At 42.7% G+C, this 21,098-nt stretch overlaps 1 protein-coding gene across 5 annotated transcripts in view; it reads right to left on the reverse strand.

Moving 5' to 3' along the window:
* Window positions 1-13,115: 13,115 nt before the first annotated feature.
* The window catches only part of LOC102195152 (homeobox-containing protein 1), a 19,121-nt gene continuing 11,138 nt past the window's right edge, over window positions 13,116-21,098 (reverse strand). For 3 of the 5 annotated variants that reach the window (XM_005745234.1, XM_005745236.1, XM_013913869.1), the window contains 5 exons: window positions 20,465-20,621; window positions 17,365-17,447; window positions 16,335-16,430; window positions 16,081-16,199; window positions 13,116-14,999 (listed from right to left, as the gene is read on the reverse strand). In XM_005745234.1, the coding sequence (XP_005745291.1) occupies window positions 14,853-14,999; window positions 16,081-16,199; window positions 16,335-16,430; window positions 17,365-17,447; window positions 20,465-20,621 (602 nt within the window). In that variant the 3' untranslated portion in view covers window positions 13,116-14,852. The remainder of the gene's footprint in view (window positions 15,000-16,080; window positions 16,200-16,334; window positions 16,431-17,364; window positions 17,448-20,464; window positions 20,622-21,098) is intronic. The other 2 variants (XM_005745235.1, XM_005745237.1) reach the window with 1 other exon arrangement.

Here is a 21,098-nt window from a genome sequence, read left to right on the forward strand (position 1 = left end):
GGATTCCCAAAAGTATTAAAAATGTATTTTAATTCTTTTTCAGCCTAATTCAGTTTAAGTGCCTTAACCTTTATTCATACTGGGAAAGTTTGCTGCGCTCACACACACACTCTCACACACACACACACACACACACACACACACACACACACACACACACACACAGACTAAGCACTGTTAACTTCTCTGAATTTTAACATGGATGTATGTGTCGCTCTGGGCGTGCCGGGGCGTAGGTGCACTCTCTCAGCGAGCTCTGGAGGAGGAGGCCGAAAGCAGAGCCTGAAAAGAAGAGCATCGGCTCAGTGTGTGCAGCACATACAGCCAGAGGTCAGCACAGGTCAGCTGGAGCTGCCCACAGCCCAAATAACAAGCAGAACAAGCAGCAGGATTTCGTTTCTTTCTCCTCAGAATCCTCATAGAAATCGGCAGCTCTGTCATGATAGCAAGCGTTTGACTTGTATAGCAGTCAGAACTTTGAGGGGTTTTCTTAATAAAAAATTGTGTTTCAGACTGCCCAACAACATCCAGCATCTTACTAGTAATTCCAGAATTTTCTCTCAGACTCTTCTTCTGCTCTTTTTTAACATACTGCCGAGAACCAGCGTTTGAGCTCGTTTGGATTTCGTAATTTTGGATACAAATTTTCCTCCATTACCAGCGTCTGCCCCAGAATGAACAGTAGCTGCTCCACGCTGTGTAGGTGGAGGGACTACACCCACGGCTAATGTTCAGCCATCTCTGTGAGGGCAGGAATTGACAATAATGCTTTCCCAAGCTTTCCTATTCCATCCCCCCAAAAATGTGCCAAACCTTTTGGTTACCTGTAATCATGAGCAAGACTGCAAACACACAGACACACACACTCTCTCTGTCTCCCTGATTGCGTACTGCACTGTTTCTTTCATAGGGTCATATACGGTAACTCATTAAAGGGGAGCTCCACTAATTTTAAATACCAGCCTGTTTGGTGGTCTTGAGAATGCTTCACATGTAACAAAAAATTTAAAACAGCCTTTATTGTCACATCACAGAATGGCCTGATGTGCTTTCAAAGGGTTGAATCTTCTCATCTATCTCTTGGCAGTAAAGCTTTTTTGGAGCGGGAAAGAAGTCCTTTAGACTTCTGAAAATGAAGATGAGACCCAGCTGGTCATCAAAGAGCAAATGTGTCCAATAGTCCTTAGAAAAAAACATCAAACGATGGATCCTCTCATTGATTGCTGGGCTATTCGACCCTGTCAGCAAAGAACTTTTACATTTTGCCCAACAGATTATCCATCCATCCATCCATCTATGACCCAAACCTCATGTTTGACTCTAAAGAATTTCGGGTCCTATGGCTAAAAAATTATTTGCGCTTACCCAAGATGTAACAGTCTGATCGCGGGCGAATTTCCTGGGACGTCCACTCCTGGGGAAGACTGACAACTGTCAGAGTGTGTTTCACTTGTGAATAAATGCTTTCTCACTGCACAATGATGGACTTCAAGTTGTCTAGAAACAGCCTTCTGAGCGCTTCCCAGACTGCTGGGCAGTGACAGCTGCTCCTTTATTATCGTGGCTGAACTGTTTTCCTCCTTGGAAAGAAGGAAGAGATGTTAATGAGGATGCTGTGCAGGTCTGCTGTGGTGAAGACAGGGCTGAATGTGAAAGCAAGACTGCTGATTTACACTGTTACCCTTACCCGCCCATGAGGTGAAAAAGAATGACACTGTGGATACAAGTGGCTGAAATAAGTTTCCTTCCAGGGCGGTCCAGGTTCTCACTTAGACATAAGGTGACAATCTCGGTCATTAAACAGTGACTGAGAGTTGAACTACTACTCTTCCACGTCAAAGCCAGCTGAGGAGGTCGAGGCATCTAATGAGAATGCCTCCTAAGTGAGGCGATTCAGACGCCCCTGAAGGTAAAACAAGGTACTCTGTTTTCTGAGCGCACAGTGTGTTTGGTCTGGGATTCAGATCACGCTGGACTGTTTGTTGCTCAGACCTTTTCTTGTTTTAGCTGTTTGACCCTCTTGCTGTGGTCCTCCGTCAACAACTAAGTTGATCCTGTTCCCTTGAGCCCTCCTCTCTTTTCCATCGATCTGTTTACAGCTGCTGGCAGCGACGTGGAATTTACCGCCATTAGAAATTCATCCTCTGCAAACAGAGAACATCTGGGAAGCCACTTCAATGCTTCACAGCGAGGACTGCCGCATGCCTGTTTTACTCCAGCAAACAATATCGAGGCAGGAAGAAGAATCAGCGCATGGCCGCTAGGCTTTGGCAGCGGTAGCTGTGAGCTTTCTTCTCCAGGTTGCTGGTGTTTGAGCATCTGCCGAATAGTCACGGTCTCATTTGCATTCACATGACGACAGCGGCGGCCATAAAAGTGACATAAGAGGGAAGCCTAATGTAATGGCCTTTTTTAAAGTAATAATGTACTGAGTGGGTATATTTATATGGATGTCACAACGTGTATGATGGTAAAAGGGCAAGAGTTACAGTGTGTGTGTGTGTGTTTGTTAAGGAGACTGGGCGGGCGGGGGGTTATTTTCCCGCTTCATGTGGCTGCCGCACATCATCAGTGAAGTGAAAGACAGCATTCTGGCATCTTTTACACACCAATACACAGAGGAATAAATTCCCTCACTAGACCACCCTTTCTTCCACACACTTGCACACACAGCCACACACACACACAGCTGCATCCTCCTTCAAAAAAAAGAAGAGGAAAAAAAAGCATAAACATCAGGAGCGAGGAAGTTGCTGAGAAGTGAAAAGCCGTCTAAGCTGTTGATCCTGTTTGCTGCTTTGAAATTTTCTGGGAAATCTTCCTTTTCAATCTTCTTCGCTGAGGGATGAGCGCGTGGCGAAGGAGGCTGGTGGAGACGGGAGGCTTATCTGTCGCGGGGCAGAGTAGCACTCTACGGAGCTCAGCACACTCAGGTGCTTCATCTCACACGTCCCTCTGCCGGTAAGCCCACAGCCTCATGAAACAGCGGGGTGGCTGGAACACGAGCTCATGTGAGGGTGTGTCGCCCGGTAAGCCGGCATAATACAGAGTGTAAAAAATATTAATATATATGTAGAGATTATGTAGACTGGCTTTGTCAAGTCCTCCAATCACACAGTTTGTGTGCTGTTGTTGTCAAAACCACCAACATGATTCATATGATCTGCTATGCAAATGGCCCTTGATGGTTGGGGTTTAGTTACACTCACAGTTCTAAATGATCGCGTGGACTGCTGAACATGGAAATGGCTGGAAATAAAAGTCACTTTGCAATGGTGTCATTATTCCATAACCACTACAGTGTGCAATCATCATTTATATTGGAGAAATGTTAGTACAACAAAAAAAAAAACAAACCCTGCCTATTGCTTCATGACTGCAGCTACTTTGGAGGGTACGATGTGATCATAACCCATAGAAACCTAAACTGTGATTCACTCCAGCTTCCTGTTTAATCAAACAGACCTTTGTGTTTCAGGTGGACTTGTGCTCAGAAAGTAGAAGTGGTTTCAAGCCATGCAGCGTATACTGACTTTGAGTGCAGCTGCTGAAGGCGTCACTTTGACTTTGTTTGCAATCCGGAGATACATTAGGAAGGTTTTGCCAAGTCACATTACATCAGCCTTTGCTTCTCAAAGACGACTTCACGAGATGTCGCATGTCACGTGATTTTAGGTCTGCAGTCTGCATTAATCACACACTTTATCAGGCATAACATCAGCACCACTTACAGGTGAGGTGAACTGATTATTGCTTCATCAGGGGACCTGAACAGTTTGATGTGTTAGAAGCAGAAAAATGGAAAACCATAAAGATTTGAGTGAGTTTAGGAAAGGCTGTGTGGTTCCACCCAACAGAGGAGATGCTGTAGCCAAAAATGTAATACTGGTTCTGACAGAAATGTGTCAGAATACACAGTAAATTACAGTTTGTTGTGTTTGGGGCTGCATAACCGCTGACCTGTTAGAGTGCCCATATTGACCCCTGCCCACCATCGAAAGCACCGACAATGAACTGGACCTCAGAACAATGGAAGAAGGTGACCTACACCGATGAATCGCATTTTCTTTTACATCACATAGAGCAGCGGCCCCGAACCTTTTTTGCGCCATGGACCCGTTTATGTCCGACAATATTTTCCCGGACCAGTCTTTAAGGTGTCGCGGATAAATACAACAAAATAAAACCAGTACCGGAACTAAGCAAAAGAAGAGTTATTCATAACACACAGGAAAAGTCCCAGGGAAACAGAGTTAACGATAAAAAAATAACAATAAAAACCCTGAAAACCATAAATTTCACACCCGAACCTCAACTTTCATGGCCCGGTACCAAACGATTCACGGGCCGGTAGCAGTCCATGGCCCAGGTGTTGGGGACCGCTAACGTACATGGCCAATGTGTGTATCGTTTACCTGGGGAACGATAACAGCATCCCTTTCTGGCTGTAGCCTCTTTCAGCAGGATAATGTTTCCTGCGACAAAGACAAAGATAGTTGAGGAATGGTTTTAGCACAACAACAAATTTGAGGCATTGACTTGGCCTCCAAACTCCCCAGATGTCAATCCAATCGAGCATCTATGGGATGTGCTGGACAAACAAGGCTGATCAAAGGAGGCCCCACCTCACACTCACAGGACTTAAAGAATCTGTTGCTAACATCTTGGTGCAGAAACCACAGCACACCTTCAGGAGTCTAGTGGAGTCCATGCCTCAGTGGGTCAGGGGGACCGACATAATATTAGTCAAGTGGTAATAATGTAATGCCCGATTGGTGTAGAAAAGGATATAACCACAGTGGTGTCAACTGTTGGTTTCTAGACTCATTTTGAAGCTTGGTTAGCAAGCTGTATAGCTAAGCTGTATTAGTGCAACACAGAGATGCAAAAAACTCTTGAAGAGTTTGCAGCACACAGCAGCCCGTGTTATTTCTCAGATAATTCCATTAAAAATGGTCAAAAAGGAACCAACATCATAAACACAGTGAAGATGTTATGGTTAGTTACTTCTTTAAATAAATGTGGCCACACCCCCTAACTTTAAGTCTCAGAAAAACCAAATGGGTGATATAAAAATTCACCATAGAGACCAAAAACCCAGTTCTTACCAGGTTGTACACACGCTTTTTAATACTGTTAAGTTGGCCATTTTAACATGAGACTCTATTGGGATTGACTTGCTTTTTGAGCCAGCCTCAAGTGGCCACTGGTGGGAATTTGTTCCACCTATGTATTTTCCTGCTGTGGAGATTTCCACTTTGCTGAAAAGATCAGTAACCTAGCAACAACCCAAGAAATCAGACCCATTACTCATGGCCTGGGTTGACACCTAAAAACATTTTTATCTGCCAAGGATAGTCTGTCTTGTGGACCAACTGTCTGGACTGAAAGAATTTAAAGGTAGAACATGTTTTAATGCTTTGGAGGAAGGCGCACGCTGCAGGCGATCTATTCATTGACCAGCAGCAGACACCTGGGGCTGCAGGGGGCAGATCCCACTGCGAGTGTGTGCAACAAAGCGCACACATGCTTTCCCCAGATAAAATGAAGGTTAAAAATATATGTGTAGCTGTCGTTTGTGTCTTACTTGAACATTTGACAGCAGTAGGTTTGGTGTTTCAGTAACTAAAGGTTGGATTTCTTTCAACATGAAGGCCCGTTTTTTCTTTCTTTCTTTTCTTTTTTTCTTTGCAGCCTGCAACCCCACTGAGAGGGATGATGATGGAAGGAGCAAAGTAAAGAGAAAAAGTTACAGGGGCCGGAGAGGAAGACGGGGTGGAGGGAGGGAGAGAATAAAAAAGGAAAACTCATATCGAGCTCAGAGGAGAAGCCTCCGAGGAGAGGCGGGTTTTGCTCATTTTATTTGAACCTGCTCGTGTTCATTTGAGAAGTTGCTCCGTGCTGCTGAGAGATGCTGTGAATTATGGGAAGTAGGGGAGGAAAAAAAAAAAAGCATGGTGAGACTGCGACAGGTCCTTTGTGGAAATTCTTATCTAACTGGAGGAGGGAGGGGGGACTAAGGTCCTGACAGATTCAGGGCACAGTGTGTCACTGCGATTTTTCTAAGTGTGTGTGTGTGTGTGTAGTTTCCATTTTTTTTGTCCTGCAAAATAGGACATGGTTAAAAAAAAAGGTTTGTACTCATATCTTCCAGTGTTATTCTTTCAAGGGCAAATACCAGAGTTTGACTATAGCCAGTGCTTTATTTAAACACCCAAGCCAAACACTCCAGTGGAAATCAAATCAAAGCAGACGGTATTTCCTCTTATGATCACACAAATTCTCCAGTCTGCTGCCAGTCTGAAGAAAACCTCCCCTTCTGCTTTTTTATCCTCCATCGATGTAACACCCCACTCCCCCACATCATTTCTCACTTTCTTGTTTCTCCAGCCACACAAAGAGACACCTCACAAAAAGGTGAGCCTCACCATTAGATGATATTTAATCAGACATTTAATAGATTGCTAAAGGGAAGAAATAAACACTTTTGCTTTTCCCAACTGCCTGAAGTGACAGTCAGCTCGACAGGAGGAAAAATAAAAATCTGCCTGTAATCAACACATAACTATAACTGTCCACGCTGCGAAGTAATAACCACTGACAAATTGAATTGCATACTTTTCATGCCACTTGTGTCATCAAGTGTTTTGTGAGGCGCCTGAAAAAAGCCGGGAAAATCGTTTACCGAGGCAGCGGATGGCCTGTGCAGTCAGCAAAAAAAGGTGGCAGGTCATGAATTCTGTTTTTCCACAGGGGTAAAAGAGGATGAAAAACACTTCTGAGGGAATGAATGATAGAACGGGCACGCCGGCCTCAAAACCTGACGCTGCCAAAACCACCCCACTGTGTGTGCGTTTGTGTGACTGAATTGGACACACGCTGCTTAACAAAGTGTCTGTGGGTGGGTATTTATACCTGAAAGGGTTTGGATTTGGACTTGGGTGTACTTCAGTGTACAGCTTTCAAAAGACATTTTGTTGTTTGTGCGCGTATTAACACAGAGGTGCCACCTAATACTGACTCACAGTAATTAAGTCTCTTTCTCCTGGTCTTTGTCTATGATTGGCTGATTTCCCTGGGAACTGGAAAGAGGAAGACCTTGAGTCATTAAAAAAGAAGAAGGCTCCAACATATAGAGCAGCATCAATATGAGATGATTGATCTCGTATATCTGTGCAGTCGTTCTACATTACGATCATGTCGGAGAGAAGGATGAGAGAGACTGCTGTTTCTGAGCATTCGCTTTATTTAACATCTCCACAAGGCTGCCGTTCTTCTTTTGAGTACTGGTGGGTATATTAACAAAGATGAAATAAAGAATAAATACACATGAGTTAAATATGCATCATTTTATAGTCCTTGGAAAAAAGCTTGTTACCATTTTATCCCACTCACAAGATGGGTTTCTGGTGCTGCCATTCTGGAGAAGCCTTTTGTTTTGCTCAAAGTCCCAGTCTTGTGTTCCTTTTGGATATCCCATGACAGATCTACCAAATGCAGTATTAAAATTATAATAAATATTTTACGTATGAAATAAAGATGAAAGACACGAAGATGAAAGCGACTGTGGATTTGTCAATTCATGTTCCTTGCGTCATGTCGCAAACACATTGCTTGAGAGTTGTCCGTCATATTGGATGTGATACAACCTACTGACATGACCTTTGACACAACTCACGTTGTTTATTTGTGAATTAAAACTATTTTCTGCTGCCCTGTTGGCTTTAGCAATCATAAAGCACAGAAAGAGAACTTTTGTTTTTATCACTTTCCTCCCAAATTGGATTGCCGTGGTGAATCGCAAACAGTGGGAGCCTAAAGTTTACAGTAGATTATGCAATGCACATTTCATTGAAGGTAAGATTATCGAAGTGACCCCGTAGTTTGCATGGAAGATACTGTTTTGTTTGAAAAACATAGGCTACTACTACTAATAGCAAAACTTGAAAAGTGCATTTCAAACACAAAACAGAGAATGTTTATAGTTCAGAGTTAAAATTGTGTCTCATTTCAAAGTGTGCAAAGTTAATCTTGAAGGGCGATGGTCTCAGCAGTCAGTGACCTCCTCTCTAGGCTTGTGTCAATCAGGCTTTAACAATTAATTGTACACTGACAGCCAGAAACCTCCAGCAACCACTTGCAAACCAGTCTGGGAACATTTTTTCTCCCCATGGCCAGTGTTTGCCAGATGCTTGCCAACTGGTTTCTACGCCTGTGCGAATGAGGCCTTTTTCATTCGAGCTTGCATGACCAAAATGGCAGACAAATTATTGTAAGTGGTCTGTGGTCACATGACTGAAAAACTTGCTGATACTAACGGCCTTAAACTGAGCTTTCAAAACAATCAAAACAGTTTTACATTTTACTAATCAAAGCAGAATAAGCACTTTGAAAGGGGATGTTTTTATTTAACTAAGTACAAATTAATAGTTGGTAACAGTGACAACCCAAACTCAAATTCAGTGAGATTTTATTATGACGCCCATGTTTATGCATCACAATAAATGGCAGCTGTCAGTGGAGTAAAAACTGAATCAGTGGCTACAGAGAAAGTAAGAATACATTAGAAAATGTGTCATTATTAAAACTCTTTAGGACTGCTAGTCAGAAGCTAGGACCAGCTAGCTTGGCTACCCAACATTTACCAACCTGCTCTCCTTCTCAGGGCATCAAATGCAGTTTTACCAAGACTGTTTGTATCTCTGAGATATACACAGGTTAAGGACAAAACTGAATGCAAAGGACAAATGCTCCTGCTGGGAATAAACATGAAATCATTACTGAAATCATACACACAAGAGTCAGGGAGAACAGCTGAAAACTGGGCATTTACAGGAATTAGTCACACTCATTTTTAAAAGTTTGGTCCAGGTTTATTACTAGCGTTCACCATCATATCGATCTATCTATGGGGAAACATGTCCACTTTATCTTTGCAGCTCATCATCCAGGTAAGACATTCAGACACTGATATCAGATCAATACCATGGGTAAATTCAGCATTAATCCCTAATAACACAGTTCAGCTTAAAGCAGTATTCAGTTAAACCAACACGTTCTCATCCCAAAGCGCAACATAATGACACTATGTGCCAAATCACTGGTATGTTAAGCTTTCGGCCACCCAACCCGTCTGTGTGTTATGTGTTCAGAAACATAAGAACTGTTTGGAATGAATCTACACACGCACTAAAACACTAGTGCGTGTGTAGACACTATCTAATGATTTCGGTTATGGTTAGGGCTGGAATACACGGCTAACCCGGATGTGTTACCGCCGTGAGCGTCATTCTATTGGATTCCATCCACAATCTGGTGCGTATCATAGGGACGCGGAAGGTTACCGTTCGGGTTCCTATGGGACGCCTCGGGATGTGACAAATCGTCGGTATGTTACGCGTTGGGAATGAGAGCGGTCTCGTTGAACCCTCCCTAAATTTAAGGGCAATCAAGACAAGCAAGGAAAGCAATGCGTGACCACTTAAAAAAGAAACGAGATAGGCGAAGACGACATTCAGCTCATGTAATGTAGTCAATATAAAGTTATTAAATGGCACGTGTCTTTCAAACTGTGCAGGCCTGTCAACCTGTTATCAGACTTTTAATTAAGCTTGGCGTGCACAGAAATGAGTGGCGTGGATCTTTTCACTTACCTGTTTAGATTTGATTCAAAAGCAAAAGATTTTCAGTAAAGCAAATTACTACAGTTTGCATCATCTCAACATGTGTTATCTTGACTCATATATCTTCTTGAATCAGAGTTTTTCATATTGATGATCATATCTAGACTGGATGATCATAAGATCACAATAAATAAATAAAATAAAAGCAGCTGAAGTCATGCATCACAAAATTACTTTAGACTGACACATTTTCACAGCATGAATTAACTGAACACATGCACAGTGAGATGCATTCGGCCTGTAGGATAGGGAGTTTGCTTCAGGCGGGCTGCTAAACGTACCAGATGGTTGAGGATTTTACTGCAACACGATTATTCAAAAAATGCCCGACAACAGAAAAAAACAAAGGGAGCCGAGCTGATTTGACTTGCAAATACGTCAGTGTGATTTCTGACACTTGCTGACACTCATCATATTGTCTTATACCAGCATGAGGAGGCAAAAAAAATGTGAAGAAGTCTTAGTAAAAAGCACTTTCTCTTTCAAGTCATTTTTAACATGCAGGGTAAGATTTTTTTCTTTTCCTTTTCAAAAGAAGATCCAACAGTTCAACATTAACACTACTGCCTTAAGGTACAGTAGGAACTGACGACAGGGCCTAGCAATCAGCAGCAGACAATGTCTCCCTCATGTGGTTTAAGGATGGAACAACATGTAAAGGAACTCTTCTTAGCTGTTGACTGCAAGCATACAAGGACCCACAACAATAGTAGAGACTCAGACTTCCAGCACTTTCTGAAACAATTAGATTTCTGAAGGATTAGAATCATCACTTTTATCATGTTGCTTGTCAGTGTGTTCATGGTCAATGGAGTGGTCTTTCTAAATAGTATTTTTCTCTTTAACCTTGTGCAGTTGTGTCACGCACACTGCTAAAACTCAGTGAGTTAGAAATTGTGCAACTCAAAGTACAGAATTGCAGTGCATTACTAAAAGTTTATTAAAATCTCAGAATCAGTTCGACTTTATTTATATAGAATCAAATCAGTCACCTCAATGCATTTTATATTGTAATGTAAACACCCTACAATGATAGAGAAAACCCCAACAGATGACCCCCCTTCTTTTAACAAGAAGAAACCTCCAGCAGAACCAGGCTCAGGGAGGCAGACAGACACTATACAAAAGTTTCCCCAATTTCTTATATAAACAGAAATGATTGAGTTGTATATGCATTCATTATTTCTTTTGGAATAGCTGTTAAAACTGTGTTTTTCAGCTGCTGCTCTGCCTTGTAATCGTCGTTGGGTCTCAGCAGGAATCAGTGCATTTCTAATAAACTGGAGCCAATCAAAACGTGGGGCACGTTTCACACCCATCCATAAGGATCTCAGCTGGTGCAGAGATCACATAGGTAATTCCAAATATATCAGCTTCTGTATTTGCTGAATCAGCTTCCAAATAATTACCAACTGGCTCCTGTTTGTACTTAATTACTCTTCCCTCAGCTCTTTATCTTGCTATTACACTCATTCCCATTCGTATTTATTCTTAGACTCTACTGGAAATCGCAGTTCATATTTAACTTACCTTATACTTGGCCCTGGTGCACTCACTCTGTCACAGTCTCAAACAACCTTCATCTAGATCAGCTTTCTTCTGATTGGCTGCCACTGAGGAAAAAAAGCTGTGAAACCCAGTAGGGTGGGGGCTTCTTTGCCTGAGAGGAGCATTTTCTTCTTATATTTGGTGTTATATGAAATCTCAGCCATGTTTAATAGGAGTATCCAGCACTTTTAAGGTCCCCTTCAACATTCAGCTCACACCAACAAACTGCTTATCACAGCATTACAGGCCCAGTTCATAATAACATATACCATGTCAGCTGATAGGCTTTACAATGCCTTTACACATTTTTCAGGCTTGATCCCCTTTCTTCACTCAAGCATCTTTTATGCACAGTTAAGTGATAACATTGCCATCCTGTGGTGAGAAATGAAGCACCACTTTAAACAGGTGAAATTTGGACACCAGCTCAACGTGTGAATGAACTCAAATTTGATCTTGAGGTCAAATGCATTTTATTTTCTTGTACAGGACATGCTTCAACAGTCCTGCAGGCCGCTGGTGCTTCGAGTTGAACATTTTCAGTCATGTTGGATACGAAGGTTTGGTGAGTTATTAGCAGCTAATACTTGGAAGATTTGCTCACCGTGTTGTTCCACTACATCTGTTATCTGCCAACATCATCTGTGACCCTGACTTTCTGCTCTGGCAGATAAAAATCACAGTGCTGCCACTTCTCCTGACATCGGTGGTGCACTCATTAGAAACCATTCGCTTAAACTAACATTGAATTATGACTAACATTAAGTTAGAACTACTATATAATTTCTTTCTTAAATTATTTATAATAATAATAATTCTGTTCTAACTGGTGTGTGATGAAAAAGTGTTTGAAATGTTTTCACCTTCTTATCCCTCAGTGAATGTTCCCATTCCAAAAACAAAACCTTAAAGAGGGCCTTTCACATTTAGTTTAGATTTTTATTCTTGGGACTCTGCTAGAGTAGTTTTGTATGACTCACAATGATCCCCGTTTATTTTGGGTTAGGTTTTGAATAAAGCTGCTTTTAGCTGCTCCCTTGTTCATAAGGGGCCACCACAGCAGGTAGCTCAGCATTTTTGATTTGTGTCTCCTTCCAGAATCAAACCCAACCTACTGCTCTCGGCTGTTAATGAGCTCCTCAGTTTATTCTCTGACTGAAACAAGCTGTTTTAGCCCCGTACTCTTTCCCAGTAAGCCAGCTTTCTTCTGATTGGCTGCCCCTCTTGAACACAAAGCCTGAACAGCAGGTGGGTGGGGCTTCTGTGCTCCCTTCTTCACATGCAGGAACAAGATTATATTGGGGATATTCGCTCTTGATGTAACACAAAAAAATGATCATGAACTCAAAATCATGAGTTCATGAACATCATGAACTGTTTTTTTGTATCTCATTATGATGACATAACTTTGGTACTAAGCCCTACCAGATAACTACACATAACTAAAAATCTACTAAAACAGCTTTGTATGATTCTTAGTTCATAAATAATCTCTACTGATCTTATATCGGCCTTAGCGCCGCCTGTCTGAAAGCAGACATTTTAGCTGCTTTCCCTTTTAGCTCAGCTTCCTTCCGACTGGCTCCCTCTCAGGAAAAGGTTTTACAGCAGGTCGGAGGTGCTTGTGTGCTCATGAGCAGAGCTGTGCACCTAAAATGACCATATTAAGGTCCTCATCATACCAAGCCCACAGTAGAAGTAACTTTCTTAAACCACACGTTTAGAGGAATCTGAAGCCAGAGCTTTTGCCTGACGGGGGTTACTCACGCCTACACCAACCTCATCATTTGAAACATTAGCTGTAATATAACAGTATAAATATAAAAAAAGAAATAAGGAAAAGCCTAACCTAACATTACATCCTTTGAAATAAATGAAGACATATTCCACTGGTTGTGTACAATTTTATTATCGTTACTGGTTTCCCTTGTCGGATAAAAGCAGAGAGATAGAGGAGCATTATAATCATAATGGTGTGCAGCTTTCCTGTCCAAAGCTGGACGAGGGAACTGTCTGAGGTGAGAATACATTATCAACACAGGGCAAACCCCAGCGCCATAAAAGCTACATGACACTGTCCATATCATAAACAGTCACAATGAGGGCTGCTGTCGAAGCTTCGTGACACTAAACCCGTCGTGCACGCCTGTCACACAGGAACTCTGAGGTAAGCTTGAGTTGGCTAGTGTTGTACTGAGCAAATAAACCTATCTATTGTATAGCTATAGTGTTGTGACCATCACTTCCTGGTTTCTCTACCGTGGCATAGCTTTGGCATTAGGAGGTAAAATGGTAGCCGCCCCCACCCGCAATTTGAGAACATGAGTTTTTGTTCATTATATGAACATCAAGGAGGTAACTTCCAAGGCCTTAGGCCAGTGAATATATGAGGGATTATGTAATGCAAAGTTCAGCTATTCATATTTCAAGTCTGACAAATAAGTTTCTATATACTGCTAATGGACTGAAAGGAAAGCACCCATAGGTGCGGGATTTTTTTTCTGGGTTATGTACATGTCGGAGAGCTCCTCGAACACAATTCCAGTAAGATTCACTCCGAAGTGCAGCTTTGCAGCCTGAGAAATTTACAAGCTCGAGCTTTAGCTTATCCCAATAGAAAGTGAGGGTAACTTGTAGCATTTATGTTGTCGCACAATGATTTTTGATCACATTTGTTTTAGCGTTCTTTCAAACGATAAAAAAGAAACAAGAAAAAAAAAACTGAGTAGACTTTATGTTTCTAGTCTAGCTTCACTGGCTGAGGTTGGAGACAGCAGCATTAAATATAAGAAAGAAGACAGATAGTGTGATACTTAGTCCTAGGCATGTCTGGCTAATATCAAAAGGTATAAATAACACTTCCTGTTTCGGTTAAACAGTTAAGACGAAGAAAACGAAGCACACGTTAAGACACGAAAGAAACCTGGTGCAACTCTTCACCGCCTTTATCCACGATTTTTGGGATTACCTGAGATTCCGGTTGTCCCTCAGGGCTTTTGATGGCAACAGCACTCCTTGATTGATCGACTGATTGAATCAATCGATTGACCGATTGAGGTTGCAGTCTTACGGATCAGATGGAGGGAGGGGGGGAAGAGGTCAAGACGTTCAAGAAAACACAGGGCGTTTGTTTCGCCGCACGCTAGATCCTTGATGTCGCGCTTTATCCCCACCACCCCGACACACCCGACCTGCAGGCTCAGCACATTCCCGTCACCACAGTCCATCAAACAGCCACCCTTTAAAAAACAAAGCTCAAAGAAGGCATGGAGCACAAAAACAGAAAACGCTTAGCTTAAAATAGGCGAGGTATCACTTACATGATTCTCCCTCTAAGGAATTTAGGCTTTTTAATACCATCTTGGAATGCACTATATATATTGATATATATATTTAGATGTTTATATACTGTATATTGCCGTTAATATAAGCAGGATTACTGTTGATAAATACAGTGGCCTCCTTACCATCTGAGGCACCTCAGCGAGCTTCCGCACCCTCCTCCCTTTCATATTTGGGTGACTCAGGCCCGAAAAGGCCCTGCATTGGTGGAGCAGGAGACACTTAATGTTTCCTTATTTCATCTGATTAAAATTCGAACACAGACGTGCCCGACTTCAGTCACTCTTCATCCACGCTCTCCCTTTTTGAATCCTCTTCTTTCTGTTCCAGAACCTGAGGGCAGGGGCTCGGCAAGGCTGCCACCTCCGTAGAAGCGAGCGAGGCGGGATCCTGTTGGTCGACAATCCTCTGGGAAGACGTGTCTTCCTGTGGATGCATAAGCAAAACAGTTGGGACTTTAGTGTCGCTTTTATTCGATATCACTTCAAAAAGGGGGTCCCTTTTCTCTCGTATAGCAGCTCAGGCCCTCTTGTCAGTCTTAAGGCAGCAGTTTGGGCTTGGGCAGCTTGTTAAGGGCAGTGAAGCGGCTGTGGAAGTGCTGCATACTGTGTTTATGCCTTGCCTGCTGTGACCAGCTAACAGCTGGCCCCAGCTTCTGCTCTGGCCCCAGTGACTTCCTGCAATTTGTACAGTTTAGTAAACTCTGGCTGCTACACTGTGTCTGCACAGAAGGCGTAGCGTGTCAGCAGAGCAGCAGCAGCTCCGTGTTTGTTCACACTGAAGGCGTTCGAAAATGTGTGAAAAATGCACCGTTTTCTTAAAGTGTAAGCAGGTACGGCATCACTAGGATTCTTGTGGTCTCAGTATTGCTTTTACAATTCAGCCTCGTGAATATTGTTCATGATGACCGTCGCCGCTCTGTGCTTTTAGTGGAAAAGATGTAAATTCACTGTTCAAAAAATTAATTAATTAATAAATGAAAATTTATCTCAATGGGAAAAACATTATGCTGAATATCTGTACTACTATGGGCTGAGTAATGTATTAGCTAACCCTTAACCCTGTAGAACACCTCTGGGACAGACTGTCCAGGAGTTCAGTGATGCTCTGGTCCAGATCTGGAAGGAGACCCCCAGAACACCACCTGTCATTTCACTGGGACCATGCCCCGATGCTTTAGGCATGCATACAACCACAGGGGGGCCACACAAACTACTGAGCACCATTTTGAGTTGCTGCAATGAAATTTGGGTAAAATGGACTAACCTGCTACATCATTTTCTACATTTGGGGGGCTTGTTTGAACTCCGCCCTCTGATTGCATATATGTCCAGCATGATTACAGATCTGATGCATTTTCAAAGTGTTCCTTTAATTTTCTGAGCAGTGCGACATGGAGCATCAACGCAAGCAGTTTTACCCGGCCTATACGTGTTCCTGCTAGTTATTTGTTCTGGCCTCTCCTTGGGTAGAATATGGTCATGTAATTAAGTCCGTGTTTACTTACTTGCTCTGAGAATCGATGAGTCACCTGATCCGTGAACTCCTGCATCTCTCCTTCCTCCCCATTCGAGTGGCAGCTTGGACTTGGTACCTCGATCCCATGGCTTTCCAAAATGGCAGCTTCTGGTTGGGTCAGATGAGGAAGCAGAAGTGAGATAAATATAATGTGTAGAAAATGTGCATATAAATTAATTAACAGCAGAAGCTAACATTTCCAAAAGCCTTAATCTGTCATTCCTATGTTTCCATCTTCCTCACCTATATTCGCTCTCCTCTTCATCTCCTTCCGACGATTGGCGAACCAGTTGTAAACCTTCAGCGCCGTCACACGCTCAAACTCTGACAGCTTACAGCCTGAAGGTTGAAACAAACCAAACATACAAAACAGTTAAATGTGCAAATCCTAAGGATTTTGTTTTGCAATTCCAGGCGCTGCTTACACATCCTGTTTCTCTGCCTGCAGGCTGGCTATGTTGTTAACATGATAGTCCAAAATGTCCTTCAGCTGCCCCTACTCCCACTCTGGACTGAAGCATCCAACAGTTACCACCCTACTGTTGGTACTGGTTCAAGTGGCTCTCCAGTGGATCCATCAGTGGATCTTTAGAGCAGAATAACAATGTGGAGTTAGAGTCTGTCTGAAGTAGGAGAGACTCACTTGGAAAGGCAGCTGAGTAACGTGGAGGACCGCCACAACAGCAGCCTGTGAATCTGCAGGTAGAGAACCTCAAAAATAAGACAGAATTTGGCTAACTGGAGCTAAACTGGAGCTGAAAGTTTCAAAGAATGAGTCTACGGAGTTTGTGGATTTTAAAGATGCTGCAGAGTGATTGAAGCAAAACAAGCGACCAGCACTGGAAAGTCGAACGCAGTTACAGAGCAACAGCTTCCAGATGAGCGACTTTAGCGACGACTGATGAGAGCGAATTAAACTGTTGACATATGACCATCAGCTTCGAAGCAGCTTCAGAATTCAGGAGTGGTGAAGCAGTTCTGTGATGAGGAAAAACATCTTCAGAAGGTTCGAACGGTCCAATCAGAAACTCCAGGAAAAAGCTAAAGCTCTTGCTCACTTGCTTTCTCCAACAGCGTTTATGAATGATGTGCATGACAGAAAAGCAGCAGGTGTTCCCGTTCGATAAGCTGCAGGTAGCATTTTAACTAAAAAAAAAAAAGACTAATAATGATGAACGTCAGCGACTAATCACCTGTCAGCTGACATCAATTCAGCAAGATGTATTTTCAGAATTCAGAAAAGTGCGCTTTACTGACAAACCCCTCTTGCTACCTGGTTTCTGGATGACGGAGTTGCAGGCGTTGGCGATCTCCTCCCGCTTCGCCTCATCTGGATACTGGTTCTCCATGAAGAAGCTGGAAGACATGAAGAGCCGCTCTGTTGGCAAAGAGCTCAATCACGCAGGCGTCACGGGCATTTATTAGTCAACGCGCAGCGCCGGTCTGAGCCGAGCTAGTTACGCCCTAATTTTACACCTCATCAACTTTTCAGGCTTTTGCAGTAAGCGGCAGGAGAGTTAAGGACAATGTTTACACAGCGAGAGAGCAGCAGGGAGGGTTCACGCCGTGAAGGGACAGATTAACGAACCCATTAAGCATATTCATTTTAAGCTTTCAACATTCAAAACTCTAACCCCGTAAATACAACTATTTATTTCTATCTTTTTCTTTGCAAATTTGTGTTACTCATCTCTTTCCTTTTCCTGTCTGTCTAACAGTGAAAAAGAATCATTATTTCACATTAAAAAAAAACCACAGGGATCAATTTCTCCCAGCTCTCCTATCCTTTCACCTCCCTCCCTCCCTCACACACATCATCTTCACCTCTACTGTATCGTCCTTGGATCTGAACTAGCTCATAAGGATCAGCACTGCAGTAGAATTGCGTAATCCCGGGGTACTGCTGGTGAGTGTTGTCTGCGTGCTCTTATTACTTTGAGTGCCCAGACTGCACCCTATACTTACAGCAACCATTTAATAGAGAAATCAATTGCACACAGCGGGCACCGTGCTCCTCTTTCTCAGCATCCGTCTAGGTTACTGAGAAGACTGTCTGGGACAAATACGTACCAGGGAAGCAGGGTCACAGCAGCCTTAATGAAAAATGACATCATAAACTGAGCCGGTTCTGCTCGCCACTGAGAGCAGGAAGCCGCGGCAAAGAAGCCATAAAGGACACAAATGCTGACCATTAGCTTAAGCGACGCTGCGCTTCTGCTCCAAGAACTCGAGCACAGATGTGCTCCGAGTCATCTAAAGTGTTCTGCCGATCTCGGCTGCTTTCTATGAGCTTTTTTTTACTTCAGAGCGGCACATAAACTTTATCTAAGCACAACAGGCGACCACGGGAATTTTCCAGTCATTGTTTAAGGGGCTGCAGATGTTTATGGTGACAATTTAGGATCCATCCAGAGTTATTCTAATTATGTAGTTTGACCTTAGGTTTGTAAGTTTCACTATTTGTTTTGGTCACTGCACTTATGAAGACGGGACAGCTGTCAGCGGAAATATTTCGGAACAACAGAACAGACACAGTACTAACCCTAGTTAGGCGGGTTGTGGCAAATTTTAATTTTGGAAATTTACAAAATCATTTGAGCGGTTTTATTTTGTTTTGTTTTTTTTCCGAAGGCCATTTTTAGTTCATATAAAATGTTTTGTCCCACCTGGTTTTAGATTTGAATTTAGTTTTAGTTTACTGTAATAACCTCGGTCCTATGAAGCAGTGCGTGACTAACTGAATTTGAATTTCAGCTAAGTTAACTATGAAAACAAGACAACCAGGATAAAACAGTGACTTTTCATTTTCTTTAACCAAAGCTCAAATTATATCTTGTGTCCTAAATAAAGCACACCCCTTCCCCATCAGTGCCCCTCCCTCAAAAGCCAAACTCACGTGCTCTTTCGTTGAGCTACAGCCAAGACCAGTCAAGACCAGATTACAAAGGGTATCTGTCAGAGGTGAGGACCTACAGACGGTGGTAAAACAAACTATAAGCCTGACAGATGGTCTGCAGTAATGCTGAGATTATATTGCTCTGTCATGGTGAACAGAGGGCTGAAGGTGAAGTTGTCAATTTACTGGTGGCTACATTCATACTTTCAGCTATAGCAAGGAGTTGTGGGCAGGGACTAAAAGACTGAGATTCTGGATGCAAGTGAAATGAACTTCCTCTGAAGGGTATTGGGTCACACACTCCTGTGGACCTCACCCTGTCCTTTAGTGATAGAGAAGCTTGGTCACTCTGAAGGGCTCAGAGTAGAACCACCACTCCTCCACATCGAAGAGCCAGGTGAGGTGATTCAAGACCCATGACCCATGATGCTGGATAAATTATGTCTCTTTGTTGGCTTGGAAACATCTCTGTGTCCCTCCCATCCTTGAAGAAGTGGCTGGGGGGAGGGAGGTCTAGGTCTGGGTGTGACTAGTTGACCAGATGATTAATCATTGCTCGTTCAGTATCATTTATTCTGTTAACATTTTGATATTCATCGTCTGTAAATTTTTGTGTCCTAAATATTATGCAGCCATCTGCCATCAGATGGCGCTGCAGTCCCGACACTGTTGTAGAAAAACGCCACAAGGCTCTTCATCTAAACCTGATCTTTTTGTTGAGCATATTATTATTAGTGTTCTAAACGCGACATAATGACATTGCAGATATAAGCAGTGGAAATCTGCTTTATCTTAAGGGTGGCTGGCCTCTCCATAACAGAGGATGAGGAGTTCGGCCATTTGGGAGAGGCTCAGACTGGAGCTGTTACTCCTTGGCACCAAAGGAGCCTGTTGAGGTGGTCACCTCCTGGATGAGGTGTCCTACCTGGAGGAGACCCAGGGGTAGACCCAGGACACGCTGGAGAGATTACTCTCTCGGCCAGCCTGGTACGCCCCAGTGTTTCGCAGGATAAGCTGGAGGAGGCCGCTCTGCTCAGGCGTGACCCAGCCCCAGACAAGTCGAAGAAAATGTACTGATGGATAATAATGAGACTTGAACATCTTTTCAGTAACATATTTTCATATCATATTCAACATGAGCTGTTCTTTTTTTCCTTCTTCTTAATTTTCATTTTAATGTATAAAATGCCATATTCATAATCCATGATGTGAGGTGCCACATAGTTAAGCAGCATTTAAAGTATGATTGAAGAATGTGATTAATGATTTCAAATGTCTTTGACAGTTTTTGACATCTAAGTGTTTATTAGTTTCACATTAGTTTGCTAGTCTAATTTTTTTGTCACCAGGAACATCCCTAGTCTGAAAATCTCTGCTTAAAGTGCTACTCCAACAATCCAAACCTGATACACGACAGAAAATAAAGCTGAATGGAAAACCATAAGCCAAGTCTAAATTAGTGCTAAACCTTCCTCACCTCTCCATAATTGATTGGCATTCCTTTCTCCAGGTGAAACGGCTTCCTCTGCGCAGCCTCAGTGGACCGCCCACTATCCCTGCTCTGTCGCCTGTCATGATCCCCGTCCTCCAGTCAGGCTCTTCCTTCACCAAAGAACGCATTGATAAGGTAGCACCTGTCGAAGGGAGAGCATGCAACTTCACTTTCCAAGACCAGACCTTTACAAAGGGCGTTGCTGTGTCCTTCAATATGTTTTTCTTTATAGCGGAAGGTTTGACATCGTCTTATCCGATGTGTAACACCTTTTGGCATTTAAAAACTGAGGTTTAGTCATTTTTGTTCATTGTATCATGTTTTTGTCCCTCCAGACACAACCCATTAAAATTATTATTATTTCAGTCTTCTGAAATAACTTTTTTCACTCTGATGAAGTCATCTCTTGACCCAGCTGTCTTAGCTAATTATAGGCCAATCTCCAACCCTCCTTTCATATCAAAAATCCTTGAAAGACTAGTTGTCAAACAGTTAACAGATCTGTTAGATCTGTTAACTGTTTCAGAGTTTCAGGTTTCAGAGCTCATCACAGCACAGAAACAGCTTTAGTGAAGGTTACAAATGATCTTCTTATGGCCTCTGACAGTGGACTCATCTC

This window comes from Pundamilia nyererei, unplaced genomic scaffold (genome assembly GCF_000239375.1).
Source record: "Pundamilia nyererei isolate P.nyererei 1_Seehausen unplaced genomic scaffold, PunNye1.0 scaffold00156, whole genome shotgun sequence".
Taxonomy (NCBI): domain Eukaryota; kingdom Metazoa; phylum Chordata; class Actinopteri; order Cichliformes; family Cichlidae; genus Pundamilia; species Pundamilia nyererei.